The sequence below is a fragment of the Lichenostomus cassidix genome, chromosome 6, assembly GCF_008360975.1.
Source record: "Lichenostomus cassidix isolate B80296 chromosome 6, HeHo_3.0, whole genome shotgun sequence".
Classification (NCBI taxonomy): Eukaryota; Metazoa; Chordata; class Aves; order Passeriformes; family Meliphagidae; genus Lichenostomus; species Lichenostomus cassidix.
Genome location: NC_139487.1, coordinates 26,489,327 through 26,511,275, shown reverse-complemented (window position 1 = coordinate 26,511,275; position 21,949 = coordinate 26,489,327). Strand labels below are relative to the sequence as shown.

The following is a 21,949-nucleotide window of genomic DNA, read 5'->3' as shown; positions in this document are numbered from 1 at the left end:
TATTTGCATTTATTTTATTTATATGGGTTTGTTCTGTTCAGATCTGTCTCCACACAGGTCCATGTCCACACATATGGATTGTTTCTTTACTTGCTTTTCAATATTTAGCACTGAATATGTATTTAGATTAACATTTTGGAGATTGTTACAATTAAGTTCACTGCTTTCTTCTCTTCAAGGTATGAGGTCTTGAATCTTTTGAAATCTGTAGCAAATTCCCTTTCACATCAGTGTAAATAGACAAAATAGGTGAAATCCTAGTTTGTGTTTGTTTTTAAGACATACATTAAGTTCCATTTTTATGTGCAGCATAGTTTCAGTCCTTTCCTCTTTGCCAAATCAAAGATACGTAAGTATGTAAGATGGAAACTGTGACTCCACAATTTTTAATGGTGTAATTCTGGTACCCACTGTGGCACAAGGAAAGCTTTCACAGTATTGAAATTCAGTAACAGACTAGCTGGGATGGAAAATATACAGCTGCTCTGCTACATAGGCTTTGTAATTGATAGTCTGCTCTCTAATTGGAAGAATTTACATCATAAAATGCATCAGGATGGAAGACCTCATCTGAATCTCAAATGCATATTATGATGGAAGAACTTCTGCAAAACTGTTGCAAAACTTGATGTAAGGATTTGAAACCCAGAATTGCAAACTGGATGAATATTTTCAGGAACTTACTTTTTATGTACCTAATTGTAGATGAAACTTCATAAGGGAGAAAATACTGATTTCCTCCTTTTGTTGTGGGCTGCATTCAACTTTGAGTTTTGTGGGTTTAACAACCAGCTTCTGTTTCAGCTAATCAAACAAAATATTCAGCTGAATTGAGACACCATCATCTAGACTATTGAACTATATAAGAGGAGGTGAAGGACAGGGGAAATGGGACAGTTTCTTGAAGAACAAGGGGTATCACAAATGCAGAAGTACCAAGCACTAGGTACTGAGGAGTATAACTTGTGGATCAGTTCTTCCGAGAGAGGCAAAAGAAAATATGAGATAGAATGGCTGAAAGAGAGAAAATTTGCACAATGGATGGGAAATCTACCTAGGAAAAAAAGCTAAGTGAGAGAACATTTGAGGGCTAAGATTGGCTGAAAAAACAGCTGTGGAACAGTAAGGTTTCTTTTGTTATTTGATACTTCCTCTGCTCAGGAAGGAGCATTTTGGGCATTCTTTGTACCTTGGAGTCACAGAATTGCATCACCTCTAGAGGAGTAGTTTGTAAGAATACAGAGATATAACAATACACTTTATGAGTTAGGTCTAAAGAAGTAGACATTTATCCATTATGTTCCTAGCCCACTGCTCATGGACAAGACAACTATGTACAGTGATTCTCTGATTTAACAAAAATCTGCTAACTTTGCCCCATTTGTCTATCTGTAAGACATGAGTAATTCTTCTCAAATTTGAATGAGGTGATGGAAGATATTAATAGTTCAGCAGGTTACTTAAATGGCCACAGGATACAAGACTAGATAATTATCATTCATTTCCATATATTTGATTAAATTTATCCATGCTCAAAGACTTTCTTCCAGGCTCTTCACAACCACTTCAGTCCTGGGTGCCACATTTCCTGCCACTGGCATCAGTGGGAGCAGGACTGAAGTGTTGCCTAACACCTGGAATAAATTTCAGTCAAGCAGGACCAACATTGCATTGCAGTCTGAACTGCACAATGGAAAAGGCTGACCAAATGTCTTTTTTTCTTTGCATAATTGTGCTTTTCCCTCAGTAACCCAGCCTGCTACTATGTTTGCAGGTTCAAACATAGTAGGTTTTATGCTCTACGTGTTAAATGCGCGCCTTCTTAAGATGCTTCTTGTTTTATTTAATTTAACTCTAATTAGTACCCCTGTTGAGCATGCCCCGGTGGCTCCCAGTTCTGCTGCTCCTGCACCACATGCTTCAGCACCTCAGCCTGCTGCTGCTGCTGCTGCTCAAAACACAGCCAGCCTGATGACTCCATCAGCCACCACCTCAGTAGTGCAAGAGTCTTTCTCATCCTCCTTCCAAAGGTAATGTTCCATTGCTTTATACCCCCTCTGGCTTTGGAAATGCTGCATACACATTCTTAACTTAAGAATGTAGTATGAAAAGCTGTAGCCTGGTTTATATGCTTTTATATATGGGGGGTGGGGAGGTGCTTTTTTAAAAATTATTTTATGGTATATTGTTCATGTTTGCATAGAATTTGCAAAATAAAACAGCTATAAAAATGTAGCTTCATTTTCAGAAAGCAAGTCTCTGCTTAAAATTAGGAATGTTTTTACACCACTTGTAATAAAACCAAAACAACCCCTCATAACACTTACAGTGAATGAAGATTCTTTTAATAGTGTTTCTGCATTATGACAAGAAATGGACAATTAGAGAATGTCATTTGCTCACATGATTGAGCTTACTGTATCACAGCAGATATCAGTAAAACATGGTGGATACTTGATGATTGACTTGCTCTGTAAGTCAATTAATTTATTTTTGATTTTTTTTTTCCTTACGAGAATTAGCCTTAGAGATAATTTGAAAGTAAGTTTCAAAGAGATGCATTCCTAACACTTGTAGCCCCTTGGGAGTTACAGTTGTATATTAAAACTGTCAGACAGCTTGTGAGGAAATGCGTGGGACTTATACAGCTGTCACTTACATTGCAATAATTCTGGAGATAGTAAGAGTGAATTCTTTTGGTACATAATATTCTTTTATCTTTGGGGTTTGCTACATGAATATTCTGAAAATATGTATATTTTAGCATGCTTTAAAAATCCAAGGAAAAACACACTTCCAGTAATGTAAATACTTTAAATAATTGACACCTCAGAGGTATTGTATTTTAGGCATGTGTAAATGGAACTGGAAATGTTCTCTTGGCTCTACTTGACTAATTTTTGCATTATGCATATATACCAACTGATTAGTTTCTCACTTTAGTCAGATTTTGTCTAACCACGACCTACCAGAATGCAGTGGTTTTATTCCAGAGCAAGAAAATCAATCAGACAGCAAAGGAGTTTTGAATAAAGTATTATGCACTAATTCTGAACTGGCCTGTAAGGCACTTTCACGTGAAATAATGATAAGGTTTAAGTAATTTTTATCCCTCAGTTGAAACTGTAGCATGAAGAAAATGTATTACCTAGTAACTGCTTCAAACAAAAAAATGCCTCTACTCATCCCAATGACTTCTGTTTTAGATAGGACAATCTCCTGTCTGGTACTGCTTGCATATTAAAATTTTTATCCTGTATTTAGACTCAAACATCTTCAGATCTTTCAGATAAAAGCATGTATCATTGACAAAAGTCCTGTCCTGTAATATTGTCTTCCCCGGTTATTGATAGAGTCTGGTTTTAAAATGTTTACATAATGTGTGCATTTTGTCTTGTGTTCTGTAGGAATGTGCTTGGTTGTGCTATTCTGTAAGTCTGCAGATGTATGCTACAGAAAACCTGTTCCTGGTAACTACACAGCAGCCTTCCTGTATCTGAATCCTGACGGAACTTGGTTCTGATGTCATGATTTGTGTCCTTGTTAAATCATTTTGTTCATGCTTTCATGCCTTTATGTGTCTTCTGCAGAGTTCTTGCAGCCCCCAGCTCTCTTTCCCAGCCTAAGCCTATCCATGGGCCCAAGAACATGTCATTAGCAGCTTCCACTATTTCATCTGCTATCTCATCTCAGTCTAGGTATATCTGTAAAGCTCTCTTCTTTTAACCTAATTTGTTTTGATTTTTGTATTATGCTCTCTGATTTGAGGATTTCAGTTTCTGAGGAGATTGATTTGGCAGAGACCATTGAAAAGCACAATGTGTTTAAAGGAATATCCCCTTCCTTATCTTCTACATGAAAACTGAGCTAGGAAACAACCAAGTTTTAGATGTAGCATTTGTGACCACAAGGTCCTCTTGGAACTGAGGTATTTCAGTTGGTTGGTTTGTGCTGCTTTTGCCATCCTGAAATGAAAATATTTGTCTAGAGACACTGGGTGAGAATGATGGGCCTTTTTTTTTTCTTGGTGAAAACACAGAATCACAGGAATCTTCTATCACTGGAAAGAGAGAATGCTGCTGTACTACCTCACTTCCAAGCCTTTTCACTGCTTTCATTAACGCTTTGACAACACTAACAGAGTAAAAAGCAGTAGATTTTAAGACTCATTTGAACACAGTCTTCAGAAATAATGAAAAACTGAATCAGCAATACAGTTGAGATCATAATTATCCATGTCTCTCTTATCTTCATATAAAAAATAGTTAGGAATCACCCAAAGGTGATGTTTGAAGTGGACAAAGTGCATAAGTTTGAAGGCTTCACACCAAGTATAATGGTCTTCCTCAGGAGAATCACAGAACATGGCAGTTAAGTGCTTGGCTTCACATCACTGAAACCAATGCAAAAATGAAATAGCTACATAACAAAACATCAGAAGAGTTTTCAGTTTAGGACATAAACCTGTCTGTTCACAGCCATGGGAATTACATAGGGGAAGTAATTCCACTATGGAGCTGATAAAACATAAGAAATAAAACTAACTGCTGATGTAATTCCCTTTATTTGAGTGAAAAGTACCCCAATTGTAACTTTAGTTTCTAGAAGCCTCTTGCACTAAGGTAAGGTTCCTTGCTTTTTAAGCAATAATCACTGTGCATATTTGAGCTTGATTAAACACTGGCATGCAAAACCTATTATTTCTTCTGAGCTACAGAAAATACTTGATTTTAGGATTTCTCTCAGCTGAAGACTGAAATATCTCCATCAGTCAGAGATGGAGAAGATGAAATTAAAGTGAAGCTTTGGTAACTACTCTGGCCAGACAGAGCACATCTATTCATGTTTCACCAGTCTACATCTTAGGACCCATCTAAATCTTCCATAGGAGCTATGTTTTCATTCATGCCTTGGAAATCAAGAAATCATAGAATCAATTGGGTTGGGAGGGATCTTAGGATCATCTAGTTCCATGGGCAGGAACAAGTTAAGCAACAATTACGCATAATTTACATTTAAACAGCTAACAAATCAGTATAAAGATAGCCAGTACTTGCTGACACTACTTGCATATCTGTCTTAGAGCTAATGTAACACTATTTCTTGATTGACCTTTCTTCCATTTTCCTTCAATTTCATATCTATTTAATGGGAGAAGGGAAGCAGTGTGAGGCCTTGAAACCATATAAATTCATTTGTAGTTGTGTACCAATATGGATTCCTCAATGTGAAACAAAATTTTATTGCCAGTTGAGGATAAAAAGATGACCTTGAGATATTAAGACATTTGAACTGAAAGTGAATTTCCTGCATTGGATTGTCAGGGACCATTGCCCCTTTTCCTGCCCCTTTGAAAGGAAGTGGCTTGTCTGGGGAGGTTGTGTCTCCATTCTTGAAGGTTTTCAAGACATCACTGGCTAAAATATGGAGCAAACCTGGTCTGACCTCAGAGCTGGCCTTGCTTTCACCAGGATACATCAGATTCTTCCTGAGGCCTCTTCCAACCTCAAAGATTCTGTGAATCTATGAAAAAAAGCTGTCCATTTCAGAAAGCAATGCTTTAATCACACTTCTAAAACCTCTTGCTGGTACCTGGCAATTTTTTCAGTCACAGATAGAAGATCTACAGCAAATCAGCTTTATACACTGCTCCTTTGTCAATGGGTGACACAAGGTGTGATGCTATCATCTGCTCCCAACTCTTACTAACAGGCAAATGTTACTGCCTCTGCTTCAGCAAGACTTGGCACATAAGGGCAAATCAGAACTTGTAGGGCCTGTAAAAATTGGGTTCCCTGATAATCAGGTACAGTTTGGTTGGTTGGTTGGTTTTGGATGGCTGTCTTGCAGCTGTGATAGGTTCTTTATCTTGATGCACTACTTCCATATGTGTTTTAAAAACTGATGCATATTATAGTTACTGTATTCAAATATAAGGGACTAAAACTGGCTTCTAAATTAATTTGTAATTCAAATTTTTGAGCATCTAGTAGTTTTCATTTAGAAATCAAGCAATGCTTTAGCATGCCAAAATGCAGACTTAAAAATCCAGTTTCAGCTTGACATATACCAGAGGAGCACTGAGCATTTAATATCGTTTTATTTCAAAGTAAAATACGGATAACCTTAGTTACAATGCCGTTTTACAGGATGGGGATATTCTTGGGTAGATGAGGCTGAGATTTTACCACCATTATTCCAGTGTTTGGGGTTTGGTTTTCTCTTCCTTTTAGATGCTTTAAAAAGATCCACCAAGAAAACACAGAAGGATTTCTTGATCAATATCCTTAACTATTTGAATCTGATTTTAAACTTCGGTAGATTCAGTTCTACAGTGACTGTGTTATTGTGAGCATATGCGTAGCACTTAACATGAATAAAATCTTTACAATGTTCCTGAAGAGGAATGTTTGAAGTAAATCACTAATCTTTAACTGATTGTGTTACTCTTACTTCTACATCTGCCGTGAAATCTGACTCACTGTTACCAGTTCCACTCACAATCTTACTTAGAAGAAGAAAGCATAGCAGGAGAGTTTTAAATAAGCTTGAAGCTCTTTAGGGATGGGTTATTCCATCCAGAGGGTTGAAGCAGGACACCCCATGAGACAGCACTCTGGGAATACAAAATCAGAAGCAAGGGAAAGAGTTAAAGTTATGGTTCTAAAAGTCCAGTGAAGCTTCTGATCATGAGATTTTAATCCAAGCACCGTGTCCGTGGCAAAGGGAAGAAAAAAATCTCCAGAAGTTAGGAAAGTAACTGGCATGGGGCAGGCTCCTGGGAATTCTGGCAAATGTGGGCTGTGTTCCTGTGGGATGGGATGTAGCCCTGCACTGCTCTGCACTTAGCTCTGTTCTTCCTGAATCCTCTTGTTTCTCAGGTCATACATTGTACAGGCTTTCGAGTACTTCCTGTATTTGCATAAATGACTCATTTATGTTCTGAAATTATGCCCTTTCCCCAAGAAAAAAAAAACCCACAATGAACTACCTGTTTACCTAAGACTCTGTAGCAGTAGAAAGGCTCAGCAAGGCAAAAATTGAACGTGATGGGTTGATGTTTTTGCTTCAGCTACACCAGCCTGTCCTTTCTCTGGGCTTGTCTGAGCTGCCTCATCAACTGGGACATTTCGCTGGTCTTTGGCCTTCGGTTCATTCGAGGTTTGCTTTTAGGATTTGATGCAATTTAAGCTTATGACACTGAGAAAAATCCCTTGTATTTATTTTTCCGTGCTAATAAAAATAACTGGAGTTCCACAACCAAATAACAAGACCAGATGAGAATGACTTACAGAACAATATACTCAGTTCATTGACTTATGTTACCACTATTCAGGTTTCACTGTGATCCCCAGCTTAAATAGGATAACAAAATGTAATGTAATGTAATAGTCATCTTATATGATTATAAATATGTACATGTTGTTTACCTTAGCACTTAAGAGCACTTCTTATTCATAGGAAATTCATGGTAGGACAAGATATCCCAATCTTTTGTGTATTTTCTTTTCAAATACCACTTTTGTCTCATTTTAGTTTCAACCGGCATTCTTCCAGCTCCATCAGCTACCAGTCAAAGCAGAGGTATAAAAATGTTTTGTGCAGCTACTCTACCTTAAAAGCACTTAACAAACCAGTTTATTGCTACTAGTAGGCATCTAGTGAAGCGTTAACATAAAAATGATCTGCTTAGAAATATTTACTCTTTCTTTTTCTGACAACTAATAGTTTTCAGAGCCGGTATTTAATTTGCTGCCTGTCACGTGCCATTGATTGCTACAGATAAATTCAATAAGGTTGCTTTCACTGCTTTTCGAGATGCCAGTGCTTCTTGATCCATTAAAACATCTTTGATCCTTACGACATCTTTTTATTCTTTATTAATTTCCTTCTTTCTTTCTAGTTTCTTTTTTTTTTCGGTCTTTTAATCACATGCTATTTCCTTTTCTTCAGCAGAAATTCTGTTAAATCTTTAACTTCACTAAACCCTTAATGATATAGTATAACACTTTATTTCTCTTTGACAAGCCTTCTTATCTTCCTTACTGTATTTAATATGCATCATACACATGTAAAAGGGTTCAGTATTATTTTAATTCTGCTATGATTTTGGTACTGTGAATGTGGGTGGAGGGCGGGGGGAGGTGTTTCTGGTTTTTTCAGCTTCATTTCCCTGAACACAAGGAAATCTGTGGTATGGTTTTACTATGCTATTACATTTGTGAAACCCTTGAATTTTGAATAACCATTTTTCTTCATGACAGTCTGAGCATCGCTAATCTGGTTCAGAACTTCTTTATTTATTTTTTGCATTAAGAGAGAGGCAAGTAAGTCTTTCTAACTACTGGACTTGTGCACCTGGAAGTAGACTTTCCAGACTGGATGACATTTTCAGATTAAGGCTGTATGACATGTCATTTTAAAATCTTTTAACCTACATTGTAAATACCAGGCCACTGACCTGTCTCGTTTACTCTGAATAGCAGATTTTAAAGCAAGGACAAGTCTTTACATGTTGCATTAACTAATGGCAATTTGAAAGCTGTGTGTGAAGCCAGTGTGCCCCATGGTGTCCATGTCCCTGTGCTACGGCAGGAGCAATGGCCTCTGTCCAGCTACCCTGAGCACAGTGCCTTCTTAGCCACCACAGATGAGGTATCATCAGGAAAGACATGGTCAGAATGGAAAAGAGAAAGTTTTACAGTGCTTAGAACAGTTTTGGCAGTTACAAAATCACAGCACAGTTCACAACCAAATTTACAGTGAATACAAACCCACTAAAATAGTTTATCTTGGAGAGTCCTGTTCACTTATGGTATAGTGGACCCAAATCCAGCCCTAAGCCCTAGACTAGGTACAGAAATAATTAGCTATAGCCACTGTAGCAATAGCTAAGTTTCTAGGTCTTGCTAAATAGACAAAATAAATTAGCCCAAGGCAGCAATGCTATGCAAACTACATCTATAGAATAAACACTGTCAGAGCATTAAAAAGCCATATTGTGAGGACAGGTTTATTTTGTTCAAAATTAAAAATTGAAAATTTTCGTTTCTCAGAATGTTTTTCACCTGAACTGGAAGAAATCTGCTGTGTTTGCCATTTAAGATTATAAGGTATTTTTTCCAGATGGCATCTGTTTCCACTCTGAAAGAAAGTAAAGATGGACCAATAATCTGGCAGAGCCGGACACTTTTTTTGTATGCTTACAAATGTTTTCCTGTAGACAAATACTATGGAAATAATTCCTAAACTGTCAGCACAAATAGATAGGGATCTTGTTCATATGGAGAATGAGGCTGCAGGGAAAAAGAAAGCAAAACTGTGTTTTCAGGGTGAGTAAGAACAATGTTCTGTAGTGAATAGTTTTTCTTACTGCACACATCTTGTTATCTGTTGCTTCCCTTCCTTGAACTTCTTTATTCTCTCTTGCTTGCTTTGATTGTGATGTTCTTTTAGCAGTCTGTGAAGCACAGACACTACAAACAGAATCATCCCAAGTAACTGGCAGATAGAAGAGGCATATTTTTTAATGTGTTTCTGTAATCAAACTGCAAATTACCATCTAAGCCATAAAATAGATAAAAACTCTTTCTTACTAATGTTCGGAATCCTGAGCAAATGTTTTTATTCAAGGAATGCAAGAAAGTGCATTATATTGCATATCATATGTTTTTTCTGTGGGCTGAATCTGAACATCAAGAAAATTGATGTAAATATTGGGTTCAGTCTAAATACGGAAAAGAGCTTCAGAAATTTTTTTTAAGGTCGCTACAATATTTTTGAAAAGGATATAACAGTATATAAACTCTAGTTAGCATTTTTAGTAGTAGTAATTGTGTTGAGCAAGTATGTTTTTAAGTCCAGTTATCCCTCATTGATTTATCTTAGACAAGACCAGACCTTTTTGTTTGCAGAGGAACAGAAAACACAAACTTCGTGTGTAGGTATCTGAAGTCTGATCCCTTGTTAAACTGAAAGTTTCAAATTTGTCATATTCCCTCAGCAAGCTAATTTCTGTGACAACAGCAGCAAACTTGGCATTACTTTAAATCTTTATTCAGCTAATTTTTCTTTCCTAAGAATTGTCCAAGCCTTCCTTAGCAATGACAAAGACTGATGAACTTCACGGCATTCTCTTCTGCTCTCAGACAGTTCCTCTTGGAGTGCTCTGGAAGCTGCAGTTCTGTTACTTCATGATCAGTTTTGCTGTTTATAAAGTTGTTCACACCTACATTTTGCTTTTAGAAACACAATCCAGTCATATACACCAATGCCAGTTTCTGGAAGCTACAGTGAAAGTCCTGCTCCTTCTGCTGCTTCAAAAACAAGAGTTGTTACTACTGCCAGCATAAAGCCCTCTGTCTACCAGCCAGGTAAGGAGCCTTTAAAGTACTGAAAAGATTCAGAAAAAAAATGCTCACACATTTCTTTTAGAAAATGTCAAAAGCACATATTTTGTACACAGACATATCAGAAAATATTTATACATGTGGAACTTAATGTTGCTAGTTTTTTCTCAGATTATCTGAGGATTGAGGATTATGTTGTATTTGTATTCTGCTTCAGAGTTAAAATGTGGAACAAACTGAGAGAAAAATAAAAGCAATGGAAAAGTCTAATAAAAAGTGGGTAGCCTGATTTTTCAGAAGAAATATGTTTGTAAAATAACACAGTGTATCCAATTAGGAGCCCAGTGCCACTGCAGAATTGATAAAATAGCTAAAGAATGCACAGTTCAGGAAGGAGATAAAATACCTGGACTTTGCTTGAGTAAGATATACTTGCAAAATAGCTATGACCATACAGTGAACTTCTCAAACTTAGGCTTATAGTTGAAATGAAGAATGAGGTATTAAAGCACTTCATAATACTATTCCATTAACCAGAGATCTAGTAATGGAAGGAATATATTAGGTTATTCATTCGTTTGGAAAATATGCTCCTTGAGATTATTTAAATTCCCCTTGTATTATTGTGTTACAAATGGGCTGAACTTCTAAAATCATTGATGACCAAAATATGAACCTTCAAACTGAATGAATTAAATGAGGCAGCAATATAAGTCTAAATGCAGTTCTGTTTCAAATTAAGGCTTTTCTGATCTTAGCAAGAGAATTAAAATGTTGATTTGTATCTTTACAGTCAAATAAATATGAAAAGGCCAAGAAGTCTAACAGTCTTAAACTCTGTCTTCTGTAATGTTCTATTTCTGGATCTACTGAAATTAAACAAATGTAGGAATTTTAGTTAGACATAAGGCAGACAGACAAAGCAATTGAACTTTATATTTGAGACATAAAGGTAGAAAAAGTGAAGTCAGAGCTCTCATGAACTATTTAAGTGTCTCAAAGTAAATAAAGGTTCAGCTTCTCCTCATTTGCTTTTGGTGAAGTGCATCAGTGTACACCATGTTCTCACTCAAGGCAAATGTTATTACTTTTGACTTGAAAAGATGATGACAGCGGATTTATTTCTTTAATGCAGAAGAGAGCAAACTGTGACAAGTCAAAATATCTCCTAAATACACTGACTGATGTTAAGCCCTGTGCTCATTTGGGAAGTATAAACTCCAGCTCAATATACAAACCTGCCACAGAAATCAATCTGTAGCTATTTCCAATTATTGGCTGTATCTGGTAAAGTAAAATGTGGCTGTTGAATTCAACTCAGAATAAGAGGAAAGACAAAGATGTCTTGGGTTGGACATCTTCTTTGCACTTCCTTACATTGCTGGTTTTCCTTTGCACTTCCTTATGTTGCTGGTTTTAAGCCTCATTGTCTCTCAATAAAGGCTTACATGGTAGAGAAAGAAAAAAATCCCCTTGTACTGTTTAGGAGTTTGAAATATCCAATAAGGGATTCTGAAATACCTTCATATTTGAACCCTAGAATGACTCAAGTACAAAAGAGATTTCAAACAGAGATTAGGGAAGATGTTTGATTCTTGTCTTGGTACCTTTTTAAAGTGTTATATATTTGATGTGGTAGCACTTCAGAGTGGTTTTAGAACATGAGCTGGCCTTGGTTGCAGTCCTGAGCAAATGGGAAATTGCCAGTTGAGATGAAACAGAGGAAATGGCATTTCCTGTCACAGATGGGAAAATCAATAGTACTTAGAAACAAACCACCAAGACAGTTAGAAAACTTTGTCAATGACTGCCTTCCCTTGGAAATGTGGGGCAGCAACTTCTGGATTAAAACACCAGTCAACAGGCTCATATATCCAATACAGAGACAACTGAGTCAGTCACTGAGAGGATTTACAAGGCTATTCTAATCTATCAGGTTGAAAAAAAACCAAACAAACTGAAACAAGTCTCAAAATGAAACTGCATTGTTGAGTATCTGGCTCAGATGGGATATATTGGGAAGTCTACACTTGACTAACCTAACTCAGGTGGGAAATTTTCTGCTGCTAAAGATCATAGATTTTTTCCCAGTAGGGAAAGCTGTGAACTCTGAAATTTTTCCCCTAAATTTCATAACCTGTTTTTAAAAAGAGCATAGACTTCTCTTCAGAACAAGGTCCACTAGATGGCAGAACATACCTGGGTATTCCTTTCCTGTAGGCTTTCCCAGACTAGGATAGCCTTTCACATATCCCAAGCAACTCAAAAGCCAGTCACCCAAAGTAAGTGACATCTAAATCTAAGAAAGCAGATCTTTCCTTTTAAATCCCTAAGTCCAACTAGGCCTACTTGTTTAGGCAAAAGTGGTCAAGTGTAAAGGCCTGATCTGCTCTTTTAGGAATTGGTAGCAAGATTCCCACTGTTCTTAAAGAGCTTTACATTGAATCCTAAGCATCCTCAGTACTAAAACAGCAGCTTCCACACCATTATTTCATTTTTAGTTCTCCTGAATAAGAAAAGTGTCTCCCTCTAAAACATCACCTGCTTTGTCTGTCATCTACTCTATACCAGTATATGGGAAAACTTTGGACTTCAAGAATGCGGCCACTAAGTGTAGAACAAGCCAAATCAGTTGTGGTTATTAATTTCATTTGTTACTGAAAATAATAAAGAATAACACTTATGTGATCTACTAAAACAGGAAAAAAAAAAAGAAAAAAATGTTCTCACAGTGCAAGCCAGTGTGTGACCAAAGCATTTGAGAGTCTATAAATCTTTGCTTTACTAAATGAGTCTTTGGTAATGTGCCTTTTTGTCTGGAGAGAAAATAGCCATAGACCATAAGTGAATGGCTGAGGAGGATAATTCCAAATTCTCCAGAAGCAAGAAATTGGCTTGTTCCTATTACTGTTAAGAGAAACCTCTTCTCCTGCCATTCTCTCAGGATCACAATAATCCCATTCATTCTTTCCTGCTCTAAGAGAATGGGAGGGCTGGGAGCAACAAGGTGATAGAGGCTGTTACTGAATTATCTGAAGTATTCATTTTTTAACAGTTAATGGTCAACTTGTACAAAATTAGTCATTTGAGAATATATTCTCTGATACTGAATCTTAGTACTTTTTAGGGAAAAAAAGGCCCCTTTTTTCTGCATGTATGTTGGAAGACTTTTTGGAATACATAAATGTTCAAGGTGAATGTGTGTGGCAGTAGCTACTAGGATAAAAGAATTCTTCATATGAGCTTAGGGATGTACTTCTAAGAAAACAAGATAATAATTCCCTTTTATAACAATTGCTAAAATCTCAAAGTTAGTGAAATCTTTCTAATACATTGCAGTGATACTATTTTAAAGCAATAGTAATTGCAGCTTGTTCACAGGGGGAAAATGCAGTTAATCAAGCTTCTAAAATTAAATTATAACAGCTGAAAAGAGAACTCAGAGCAGATGCAAACACCCAACATTTGTCATTTTGCAATAATTCCTCTGTAACTTTCTTCCAGTAACTGGGAAAAAAATCTATTTTGTTGTTTTATTTTACTTTCTGTTGCTTTATTTTACAGTAGCAAATAGAAAAGATAGAGTGAAAAGAAATGGAAGGTAGAGAGAATGTAGTGAAGTGAGCTAGAAGTCACCTTAATTAGAGACCCTCATAGGTGGGAGCCTTTTGAATTCACCAATTAGAGATAAAATATTAACTTCTAATTTTGCCTATCTTAATACCATAATACATAAATAGCAACAGCCTCAGGATCTAAAGAGATTGCATATAAACTCTGTTCTGAAATCTTTAAACACTGTTTACCATTTCCAAGTTAAAAAAAAAAAAAAAGCCTCAAGCTAAGGTGGGATACAGTTTTATGAAGCAGAAACATTGTTGATGCTGTACCATAAGAATTTTTTATCAAGAAAATGCACTAGATTCAACTCTGACCTCAATAAAAAAGATCACAAGCGTGATCACAGTGGGTTGATATATATGCAATTTAAGCATCTGCAAATTGCCAATAATCAGTGTAAGTTATTATGTGGCAGGGTGCAGGCTAAGGGAGGGGTGTTAAGTTAAACATCATCTTCTCACCACTTACTTATTCAGAAAGATCCATGTTACATTCAGAACCCTTTTGGTTGAAATATCTTTCTACCTGCAAGTCCCTTAAAACTGTACATGCTGTATTTGGTCATCATTTTATTGGTGCTGAGATCTACTGTGCACAATGTTTGCCTAGACTGCTGGAGAATTGGCTTCTGTTACCAAATCTGTGCTCTCATTTGGGCAAAACACTTCAACTCTCCAAGCTTCTTTTCAATCATTCGCTTTGTTTTCCTTGCAAAGGGAAACCTCTTTTAGTGCTCCTGTACTTGGCAAAGTGAGGCTGTTTCTTGGGCAGTAACTTCAGTCCTACATAATGCAAGAGCTGATGTTTTGAAAAGAGCAGGGCAATGGGAAAGCTTGTCAGTATGTGCAGGCTCTGGCTCCTGCTTATTTTAATGTGATAAAGCTCCACCCAAGATTAGAGCCTGGTGCACTCAAACAAAGAGACAGACTGCTCTGAAGGGTTTATGTGCTAGTCAAAGGGTGGAAGAAAGAAAGTGTAATATTCTATTTTACACACAGGAACTGAGGCGCAGAAATACTGGGCTTTGCTCAAAGTTATACAGGAAGTCTGTGGCAGAGCCAAGAACTGAACTGAGATCAGTCATAACCACAAGTCTGGCCTTCCTCTAAGTGCTGTTGGCTTTATCTTGCTGGTCATGTGAGCTGAATTGGCTCCCTCAGTATTGCTTCCAGTGCTATCTCTGTGTTCCCTGTGGGAGCCTGTTTTCCTTCAAAAACCTAGGAATAAAGCTTTAAATGATCGATAACAGTGACATCTGTGGAAAATGTTGCATTTCAATTAATATAATGAGATCAAAAGTTAAGCATAATTTATTGAAATTCTGGGGAATTCCATCTAAAACTTTACGATATGATCTGGCTTTTCTATTTTTAACCTATCTTAAACAGACTATATGGCAGTCTTTGAAATTATCACAGAATTGTCATATCCATTCCTACTAGAAATGAAGAGATGATCTTGACAATGGTCTCTATAAAATCTGTAAAAGCCAGTAGGCAATGATTTCTGTAATGCATGTGGATTAAAACTCAGTGATTGTGCTAATACCCTTGGCTTCAGCCCAAAATAAATGAGTAACAATGGGACAGGCCATAATTAAATGTCATCTGAAGCTTTTATTGTATGTGTGTCGTGGAGTACCCTTTGATAAGTATTGCTGTATTGACATTAGAAGAAAAAGACTTTAAAATCCTTCTTGGTTTCTTTTGGGATACTTAAAACAGCGCCAGCACCAGTTCATTCCTACACCCCTGCCAACACGGAGCCTGCGAGTCGTCCTCCCTGGGTAACAGATGACTCCTTTTCCCAGAAATTTGCACCTGGAAAATCAACCACCACTGTCACAAAGCACATCCTCCCAAGGGGTCCTCCAGTGCCATCTCCTGCCTCAATTTCTGCTTACCCGTCTCCAGTTTCAACTTCTTCCCAGCCCCCTGCATTAGCCCGGGGAACAGTCCAGAGGGCGGAGCGTTTTCCTGCCAGCAGCAGAACTCCCCTCTGCGGGCACTGTAACAGCATCATTCGGTAAGGTCGTGGGCCTTTGAAGAGGGATGAAGCAGACAAAAAAGTATCAGAGAAACTGGTTATTGTACATTAATATACAGTACCAGAGCCTAAGACTCTGTTAAATTACCCAGCAGGGATGTCTGTTGTCTGCTTCATTAATTTAACATTTCCAGAGCTCATTTTGTTGTTGTGCGGTTCTCTTTTTATCACTGCAAAGTTATACATGCTAATTGTTTGTCTCTTGGATGCAGCAGCAAATCAGTGCTTGTTTTCAAACAGGTTTCTGGTCCTAAGGTAACCCTTTGAAGGAGGTTTGTGCAACTTCACTGGGAGAGTTGGGGTCTGGGGGCAGAGGGGGGATTGTGGAGAGAAAAGGAACGAGGCATCATTTTGGAACAGCAGCCAAATGTAATTGCTGCTTTTGTATCTGGAGAAAGATAATGCCTGCACTCCATTACCAGTGATTCATAGCATGCCTCTCCCTTCTCCTCTCCCAATTCATTCTGCTGGACCAGTGCCTGCTGTTACCCTGTGCACTGCTATCCAACTTTAAGTAATCCGTGTTTAATGACAGTTTTCCCCACTAAAAGGAGTTATTTGGGTGATATGGAACTGCTGATTATTGCCATATATATATTCCGAAATGGAAATATTCCAGTAATAATCAGTATATCTAACTACAATCACCAGAGTCAATCACCAAAATGAATTTAATGTGTCTTCCACATAATGAAACAGCAAGTTGTCACTTGATAGTCTGACATTTCTAGAACATGCCGCATGCAGTGCTCTCAGATGAAAAGAAGGCAGGAGACTTTAGGAGCTGTTTTGAGGTGTGGATGTGCAAGGCTGGAAATTTGCCTGTTATTTCATACTTTCAAATAGTAGCATTATCTTCTGTGCCTCACATCTGTTTCATGTAGCTATTCAGATATGAAACTGAGTTTTCCAACAGTTGTCTGTAAATCCAGTGTATGAGACCAAATAGTGAAATATTTTAACCAATTAGCAGTGTGTTTTGAGTAATGATCTCGAAAAAGACCACCTCTGTTCAGGCTTATGAATGTTATTTTAATATGCACCTCATGGTTCAAGTAGCTTCTTAAACATGTTCATGGTGTCTGACAAAGTGGGTTTGCAATCAGGGTCATTCAACCTTTTTTGCAATACAAATGAGATAATTACGATTGTTTCCAGAGGTCCTTTCCTGGTAGCCATGGGTCGCTCTTGGCACCCAGAAGAATTCAATTGTGCTTACTGCAAGACATCCTTGGCTGATATGTGCTTTGTGGAGGAGCAGAATAGTGTGTACTGTGAGCGCTGCTATGAACAGTTCTTTGCACCAACCTGTGCCAGATGCCACACTAAGATTATGGGGGTAAGAGAACAAAATTAACCCTTTCTCCAACTGCGTGGATCACTGCGTGGAAATAGTGAAACAGTTTAGACTGTAAGCAGTGAATGTCGATATTTTATTATTTCATCCTTTTGAAACTTACTTGCCAGCTTGTTGATTATTTCAGAATGAGAAACATATTATTTTAAAATAATTTTTATCCATCTGAAGTATTGGATATTTCTATACCTTGTTCAGCCCATAGACAGAATATGTAATCCAGTTACCATCTGTAACATAAGTAACATTTTCTGGATAGTTGTTTTGCTAGCTGATACACTCTGTTACTTTTATCTCTCTGTTCCTTATATTTGTAATAAGAGACTTGAACTGGGTTTTTATTTTTTACACAGGACTTAGGGAAAATTTCAGTGGAGAAGTCAGTGATGTTGGGAAGATGCCCATTCCTCTTGCTGCACTTCACTGTTAGTTAGCAGCACAGCTGTTGAGGAATTCTGCTGGCTTGTTAAGAAAACACAGAATAAATACAAAGATCTGAATTCCACAAGGACAAAAACACATGCCACTTTTGTCTTAAAGGGCTCATGTACAAGTGCATGTACAATTTAATTTGCTCTCCATATACCTTAGATGGTGGTGAGGTTGGAATACCAGAAGTCATTTCAGCAGTGTATTTATGCATGCAGTTGTAGTGAATATATGACATGATAATCTCAATGAGGAAGCAAGGAGTCCCACACCGGTTTTTCACTTCTTAGCTGTCACCTTTTGACATCTGTCTGAATGTTGGCATTACAGATGCTCTTCTCTGCAGCTGGCAGCATCAGACTTTGATGGTGAAGCTCTGGCTCCAACCAAGTCTCGTTTGCTACTGCAGCAGAAGGAGTAATTTATAGCAGAGTGCTGACTTAACTTACCTAATGAATGCTGGCACAAATCAGTTTCCCATTATGGATTTTCATCAGGAAAATAGCAAAGATGCCAGCTGCCTCTATTTATATTAATAAGATTTCTCAAGCTATTTTTGCTTCTTACCTCACTGAGGTTCATAAATGGATCCAAACCTATTTATCAGTGATAGTTATTTTGCAAGCAGTAACAGAAGTTAATGAATCTCAAATGGTGATTCTCTAATGAGATATATAGCAAATCTAAATTAGACTATTTTGTATATTCACTGGATTGAAAGCATGGAAGAGGACTTCAATCCATTTTGTCATCATTAATGGACATTGAAAACACTCTTTAAAAGAGAAACAGAGTCTATGTGTATAATTGGAAGCAACATAAAATAGGATCTATATTCCCAGCTGGTATAAATCAATGCTTTTTCACTGAAGTTAACAAAGTTAATTTACACCAGTTACACAGCTGGCCCTTTGAAATCTGGACTGTTTGACAGAGATACATTGTCAAACATCATCCTGGGCACATGTAAGATTCATGAATTAGCAGGTAACTGTGCAGCAGAGCCCAGTACAGCAGCTTTTGGACTTGGAAGACTTCTGTATGACAAAAGAACGAAGCAGTAATAGAGATTTCTCCATATTGGACAGAAGTAAGAAGCTGTTAAGATTTAGATGTGCTCAGTTTAAAAGAACATCAGCTGCACAGAATTAGGTTTTTTTGTGATAAACACATGGCTTAGGAACAGACACACAGACTCATTTTTACTAATCACGTAAGTTAAAAGAGCCTTTTTTTTTTTTAGATTTTCATGTTAGTTTGTGAATCATTCTTGTAAGAAGGTTAAAGAAATTACTACACAATCTAGATTATTTTGAAACAACAGACAGCACTTATTCTTGTTTTTGGAAAATTGCTCTTTAAAATTTATTTAACAAATCATACTCTTGCGTGGAACAGTTCATACTGGTCGTGTCAAAACAAAGGAGAAAATAATCAGAATCTTTGTGCAGAATCTCCCCTGCAACAGCAACTGGGCATGTTGATACAAACTGCTGGCTGAACCATGTTGTTTCACTTTGGCAAATACATTGTTCTAGAAAGCTCGCAGTCCTATTTCCTCTTTCTTTCCAAAAGGAGCCCAATTTCTGTCATAATTCTTTCTTTTGAGGAGAGGAATTGGCTGATATAGAAAGGAAGAATTTAGAGCATCTCTGTTTTGTGTTTGTTCTCCAGTAGGAAGTTGCAGAGCTTGCTATTCTGCTGGTGATTTTTGTTGGTTTGTTTGTTTGTTTTACAGGAAGTGATGCATGCCCTGAGACAGACTTGGCACACAAGTTGCTTTGTCTGTGCTGCTTGTAAGAAGCCATTTGGGAATAGCCTGTTCCACATGGAGGATGGGGAACCTTACTGTGAGAAAGGTATGGCAAACTGGATGGTTCTGTGCAGTAATCGTGTGCTTCATGTTCATGGACTGTGAGAATAAAGCAGCTGATGAACAAAACAATACCAGTTACCCATCCAGCATAGATTTTGCTTCCACTCTCCACATATACAAGTGTTTGTGTCTCTGTATTTTTCTCCAGTTTATGTGAGAGAATGGCAGAGCACTGGTCTTTGCCTAAATGCCCACAATGTCTTCTCTCACTTCTCTCCCTTATGTGTTATGATATTTTGTACTTCTTTTCCTACACATTTCCCCCCCCCCCCCGTTCCACTCCCTTCCTTGGTAGATTCAACGCACCAGAAATGAAAAGTGAGTGTTCTGGGGCTGCCCACAATCTCTCTACTGAGTTGCTGGAGTTATGACCTCTGATGCTGCTGCCTCACCCTAGAACTGTTCAACCAACATTCATGAAAAGATAGCTCTGCACAGATGTGCAACACATGGTACTGCAGATTTTGTTTCCTGGCTGCTGCAACAAACAAACTGCTTCTTGCCAACTAGGAAAAGAAAAGGCCATGTTTTCCCGAAATGGTACTTGCCATGCAAATGAGTTGCCTGACATAGAAAGGAGGTTAAGATTTAAGTGGTATTCTCTCTGTATTGCCCTTGCCCATTCAGTGAGCTCCTGGCCTACTTCTCTCTGGAGATTCCTTCCTTATGATTATGCAATTCAAATTTTACAAGTCAGAGTAGCTCTTAGTGGAGAGTGAAAACCATACAACATGACTGACTAGGTACCTACTCTTTAAAATTGGAGGTTTTGTCATAACATCTAATGACTTTCATGAGTTCCATATACCTTCGGAGTTTCCACTAATATTTTTCAATGTCAGGCCTTTCCAAATCACACTTGATAAAGTAAAATTGTATTAATAAGCCAGTATGGGGTTTCCATAATGTTCTGTCTTAATGAAAAAAGAACATTAATCCAGTCATGGAAGCTTATAACATTCCCTAGTCATTAGACTCTTTTGTATAACCATATTTGTCCTATGAATAGATTCCACATATATTAAAGCTAATTTGAAAGTAATGTGAGAAATATAACTTCAAATTCCATGGATTTTTGTCTTCTACATTTGTGATGATGAAGTTCATACTGATGGGGGATTCTGGACTGAGTTTGTATTTAAATAATGAAAGAAAAGAAGCAAATTTCAGTAGGATTGTTTCAGTAAATGTAGTAGGAAACTGAGCAAAAACAATCAAAACATTAATTGACTGGAAACTTTCTATTTTTCTATTTTTTTTTCTTGGTCTTTATACTATTATGTTGAGAGTTTGTTCTAAGTTTGCTTTTTGTTGTATTTTAGATTATATTGCTTTGTTCAGCACAAAATGTCATGGCTGTGATTATCCTGTTGAAGCTGGAGATAAATTCATTGAAGCTCTTGGACACACTTGGCATGACACCTGCTTCATTTGTGCTGTAGGTTCTACATCAAATGCTATCTCATTCTTTATACTCCTAAATTGTGTTGTAACATCAGAAAACCTGAAAGCAGGAATAACTAACATATGTTTAAAGATGGAGAGGGATGGAATTTCATTTTTTACTTGCAGTTGGAGAAGGATGAGAGTAACTTTTATTCTCCTTCATAAACTTTTACTAGAATTATGAAATTTGACCATCACAAGTGAGTGTTTTCTTATAAAACATGCAGTTTTAGATAGTAAATGCAGCAATACAAACCACTATTGCTGTTATTCTTTCCAGTGTTTGCCAAATAAAGATAGAGCAAGACTGAAAATAAATTAACACCATACTGAATAGTATAACCATAATCTTACTTACAAAGCAATGAAGTTTGTATTTCCATGCTGAATGCTTGTTGAAACTTGCAAAAAGAAGTCTGTTTAGAGAGCATGAATAGTTATTAGCATAGAAGTTGGTCAAACTCATCAATCTGTGGTGTGCACACAGCTCTAGAGTGTGGCCATATTCCCACACTCTGCACACAAAGCAAAAGAATCCATATGATAAGCAGTACTTTCATCTGGTTCTAATACCACTGAGCAGCTCTGCAACGTATTATTCCTACAGTAATAATATCTAGAATTCTAATTAGCTAAAAATAGTATGTTTGCCACACCAAACTGACAGTGACATTTCTAATGTTTGTTTAAGTCTAAAGTATAGGTAGAATAGTTAAAAGTATAGAAATGTTTATAAATATCTGAAGCTAAACTAGATTTGCAAAAGTATCTTGTGAAAACTGAAGTGTTTTGGAAATTCTATCATAGAAAGGAACATTAAGACAG

The 21,949-nt window shown here is 37.2% G+C and overlaps 1 protein-coding gene across 13 annotated transcripts in view; it reads left to right on the top strand.

The window, feature by feature from the left end:
• The window catches only part of LDB3 (LIM domain binding 3), a 110,245-nt gene that overhangs the window by 83,259 nt on the left and 5,037 nt on the right, over nt 1-21,949 (top strand). For 7 of the 13 annotated variants that reach the window (XM_085064158.1, XM_085064145.1, XM_085064146.1 and 4 more), the window contains 8 exons: nt 1,863-2,030; nt 3,591-3,698; nt 7,537-7,584; nt 10,246-10,373; nt 15,695-15,995; nt 17,175-17,355; nt 19,541-19,661; nt 21,001-21,116. In XM_085064158.1, the coding sequence (XP_084920284.1) occupies nt 1,863-2,030; nt 3,591-3,698; nt 7,537-7,584; nt 10,246-10,373; nt 15,695-15,995; nt 17,175-17,355; nt 19,541-19,661; nt 21,001-21,116 (1,171 nt within the window). The remainder of the gene's footprint in view (nt 1-1,862; nt 2,031-3,590; nt 3,699-7,536; nt 7,585-10,245; nt 10,374-15,694; nt 15,996-17,174; nt 17,356-19,540; nt 19,662-21,000; nt 21,117-21,949) is intronic. The other 6 variants (XM_085064148.1, XM_085064154.1, XM_085064147.1 and 3 more) reach the window with 5 other exon arrangements.